Raw genomic sequence first — 4,547 nt, forward strand, 5'->3', positions numbered from 1 at the left:
GGTCGGGATGCTCGTGGACCGCAGTTTGAACCAGATGATACTGAAACACTTTGCAGTGGAGAAGTCCCCGATATGGCAGGTCAAGTTTACGCTGCTCCCGACCTCGACTCTGACTAAGGGCGGGTATTGGAACAGTCCTGCATCTGCAACTGAAACGAGAAAAAAAGATAAACGAAGAGCCTGCTGTTTATATCTCTAATAATAATAATAATAATAATAATAATAATAATAATAATAATAATAATAATAATAATAATAATAATAATAATCCAAACTGTAGAAAGTTATATATTTTGATTAAAGCAGTGTGGACTGCTGTTGTACCCTTGAGCAAGGTACTTTACCTAGATTGCTCCAGTAAAAACCCAACTGTATAAATGGGTAATTGTATGTAAAAATAATGTGATATCTTGTAACAATTGTAAGTCGCCCTGGATAAGGGCGTCTGCTAATAAATAAATAAATAAATAAATAAATAAATACATTGAAATCGTATTCTGTATAATGTGTACCGCGCCCTACAAAAAATAATTATATAGGTCAATTGAAACAAAAAATTATTATACCAAAATGCAAGAGTAATATAAAAGTGAAACACAGATGTGTTGTGCGATGTTAGAATATAAACAGTAAAGCCACGCTTACCTTGCAGCGTGTAGAATAGCAGAATGAGCCGGAGCAGCATGGTGGGAAGTGCACAGCAAGGCTGGCGAGGATGTTGTGTGTGTGATCCGCACTGCAGACACTATCAGTGAACAGGGCAAGAAGAGGGGCTGCAACAGACAAGCCAGGAAGTGCAGATATTGTATACAGATCCCGCTGCAAGGTCCTTCACTACCACAACATCACAGTTATATATGTCTAAACAAATACATACATGTATTCTTACACCAATATCAATATTCAAACAAAAATATTTTTACAAATTGTTTCTTTTGTAAAAGTTAAAACAATTTGGTGAAACTTTTTTTTTTTTTTTTTAGAAGTCAGTTTTTCTAGAGTGTAAACTGAGCCCCCTCCCAATGCAGCTCTTTTGAGACTTGCCTGTTTTTTAAATCTCGCTTTTTATAATGTTTAGTCAACTATTTGGTTTTGGGAAACAAAAAGTAGGCCCATTGTATGTACTTTTTTTAACATACAAACTCTCTCTCTCTCTCTCTCTCTCTCTCTCTCTCTCTCTCTCTCTTTTCATGAGACTTTTACTTTTCCGTTTATTTTTAATGATTCGCGGCGGTTGGGATGCGGCAAATACTCCATAAGAATCTAAGCCCTGCGTTTAGCTGATCGCTTCGTGCAACATCTACGAGTGTAAGATGTAAGAATGAACACACTCTACATCTCCTATTGCCAGACATTTCAACACAAACGACCACACTGTATAGATCATCCTCCGGAACTTTTCTTTAGAAAGACTACTTGTTTATAACAACAGTTTGCTTTCACAGCGCTGAGTTTTCCATCCAGCTGAAGAAGGACTCGTAGTCCAAAACGTCCTGATGTCATTTATGTTTTTAATCAATTATTCACACTTTTGCTTACCTACATTACTTTCTTTTCTTTTAGAATTTGTTCCTTTTGGTACACAGCAGTTTCCTTTTTCGGATGTATATAGAGGCCAATACATATATGTATGGCTCTTTATGATCTCCCTGATCATCCTTGAACCAGAAAGCTCGCACATACAGTCGTGTGCAAATCTATTAGGACACCCGATTGCTTCTGTATTAGAACACCCCATTGCTTCTGTATTAGAACACCCCATTGCTTCTGTATCAGAACACCCCATTGCTTCTGTATTAGAACACCCCATTGCTTCTGTATTAGAGCACCCCATTGCTTCTGTATTAGAGCACCCCACTGCTTCTGTATCAGAGCACCCCATTGCTTCTGTATTAGAGCACCCCATTGCTTCTGTATTAGAGCACCCCACTGCTTCTGTATCAGAACACCCCATTGCTTCTGTATCAGAGCACCCCATTGCTTCTGTATTAGAGCACCCCATTGCTTCTGTCTGGTGTTACAATTGACCACATGGCCAGGGTCAGTTGTAACGGAGGGTGGGGTCAGATGTAACATTCTGTGAAAAATCACTTCATTTAACTCAAGAACTGAATGTTTTATTGAAGGACATCAATTTCCACATAAAGCACACGTTTTTCTTTGTATTTAACTCAAACTGAATATCTTTATTGAAAAAGAAAAATGTTCATGTCAGGCCATTTTTTTATATGTCCTACCTTTTCAGCTTTTTACCATCCCTAAAATGATTGGCCTTTCCAAGCATGAATATATCACTCTGAGTCACAGTTGTGACATATGAACATTTTGCTTACTTCAGTGCAAGCCTAGTGTGCCCAAATATAGTTGAGCTAATGTTGTATGGGTTCAATTGTTACACGTGTTACAACTGACCCCAACACAGGGAGCCATTAATAAACCTCATGTTCCAGCAGGAAACAACAAAACTAAGAGCAATCAATTGTGTCAGTTATATAAGTAAATGTGCGATTCTCAAATTTCATTGATGACTTTTATTTTTACTAAAAAATAGTAAGAGAAAAGGAACACAGAGCCACACACGGTAAAACGCAGGAGACTTTTTAGAAGTGGTTTAAGACGCCTGATTAAAGCACAGAGCGGTCTAATATTTTCACACATTGTTTCTATATCATGGATTATATCTAGGGTACACTGTTTTGTACGCTTTAAAAATTCCCTGGTCATCGGCTCCTTTAACTAAAAGGTCACACAGCTCTTCTTAAAAAAATATATATATATATATATATAGACCAATTTGAAAGAACTACACGAAAAAAAAGTTGAGTTATAGATTGTATAAAGACTGAATAACTTTATAGACAACATATAAAAACAACCATCTTAGCAAATGCTAACTTGACTAATTGCAGGGGCTGTGACATAGGCTGCTGTGTATTATAATGTGTATTCAACATCACATGAAATGTATAGACGCGAGACCTGCCTGTTGATTGGGTCATGTTGAGGTTTGGGTTGTGTTGCAGAACTAGCTGCTTACTTTAGATGTTGTTTTATACTGAGTGCTATTACATTGACTGGTCTAGCGAAGGCAGACCTTTTGAAGGTGTTGCATCAAATACTGTTGTGGCATTTAGAAGCGCGAGGACTAGGTCTTTACTGGCTGTACACTTCCGGACATAACAAACAACATTTTCCATATCACTTTACAAAACGCAGAAGCATACATGCGAGTACAGGCCAGAGGAAGAAGTAAGCCGCAAAACGTCAGAGGAACTAGCGGCCTGCGTGTACTGGGTGTGTGAAACATTTTTGTTGTTGTTTTTCGTCGGCTTTTACTAAATATGCGGAAAGAAAAACTGTCCATGACGTTTCAGTTTGGATCGAGTAAACAGAATTGCAAGAAAGAGATGCATTTTTGCCTGGTGCCACTAAGCGTAGGCCTACTTAAATCGTTTTTTCTCTTCTTTACAAACAGCGGAAAACAATTCAGAAGACGTTACTAACGTCATATGCAGGTCAATTTGACAACAAACTTAAACGCGCTCTCGGCGTCAGACGGCACGCTAGAAGCGTGTAAACGCGCGGAGCACTCTGGTGCCGTTTGTACCGTGTAGAATTCTCCCGCAGTAAAAGCATAGCAAAGCGTATTACATCACAATGAAAGCGTGGTAAAGCATAGGGAAGCATTGTAAAGAATAGCGAGGTATGGTAAAGCATAGGGAAGCATTGTAAAGCACAGAGAGGTCTGGTAAAGCATAGGGAAGCATTGTGAAGAACAGCGAGGTATGGTAAAGCATAGGGAAGCATTGTAAAGCACAGAGAGGTGTGGTAAAGCATAGGGAAGCATTGTAAAGCACAGAGAGGTATGGTAAAGCATAGGGAAGCATTGTGAAGAACAGCGAGGTATGGTAAAGCATAGGGAAGCATTGTGAAGAACAGCGAGGTATGGTAAAGCATAGGGAAGCATTGTAAAGAACAGCGAGGTATGGTAAAGCATAGGGAAGCATTGTAAAGAATAGCGAGGTATGGTAAAGCATAGGGAAGCATTGTAAAGAATAGCGAGGTATGGTAAAGCATAGGGAAGCATTGTAAAGAATAGCGAGGTATGGTGAAGCATTGTGAAGAACAGCGAGGTAGTAAAGCATAGGGAAGCATTGTGAAGAACAGCGAGGTATGGTAAAGCATAGGGAAGCATTGTAAAGATTAGCGATGTATGGTAAAGTATAGGGAAGCATTGTGAAGAACAGCGAGGTCTGGTAAAGCATAGGGAAGCATTGTAAAGCACAGAGAGGTCTGGTAAAGCATAGGGAAGCATTGTGAAGAACAGCGAGGTATGGTAAAGCATAGGGAAGCATTGTAAAGAATAGCGAGGTATGGTAAAGCATAGGGAAGCATTGTAAAGAATAGCGAGGTATGGTGAAGCATTGTGAAGAACAGCGAGGTATGGTAAAGCATAGGGAAGCATTGTGAAGAACAGCGAGGTATGGTAAAGCATAGGGAAGCATTGTAAAGATTAGCGATGTATGGTAAAGTATAGGGAAGCATTG

At 39.2% G+C, this 4,547-nt stretch overlaps 1 gene segment (V, D, J or C); it reads right to left on the reverse strand.

The window, feature by feature from the left end:
- The window catches only part of LOC117395212 (immunoglobulin heavy constant mu-like), a 5,860-nt gene extending 5,018 nt beyond the window's left edge, over positions 1 to 842 (reverse strand). Inside the window, 2 exon segments of the C gene segment in view lie at positions 1 to 149; positions 646 to 842. The exon segment at positions 1 to 149 is cut by the window's left edge and continues 175 nt beyond it. Coding sequence covers positions 1 to 149; positions 646 to 685 — 189 coding nt within the window.
- Positions 843 to 4,547: the final 3,705 nt, after the last annotated feature.

This window comes from Acipenser ruthenus, chromosome 32 (genome assembly GCF_902713425.1).
Source record: "Acipenser ruthenus chromosome 32, fAciRut3.2 maternal haplotype, whole genome shotgun sequence".
Classification (NCBI taxonomy): domain Eukaryota; kingdom Metazoa; phylum Chordata; class Actinopteri; order Acipenseriformes; family Acipenseridae; genus Acipenser; species Acipenser ruthenus.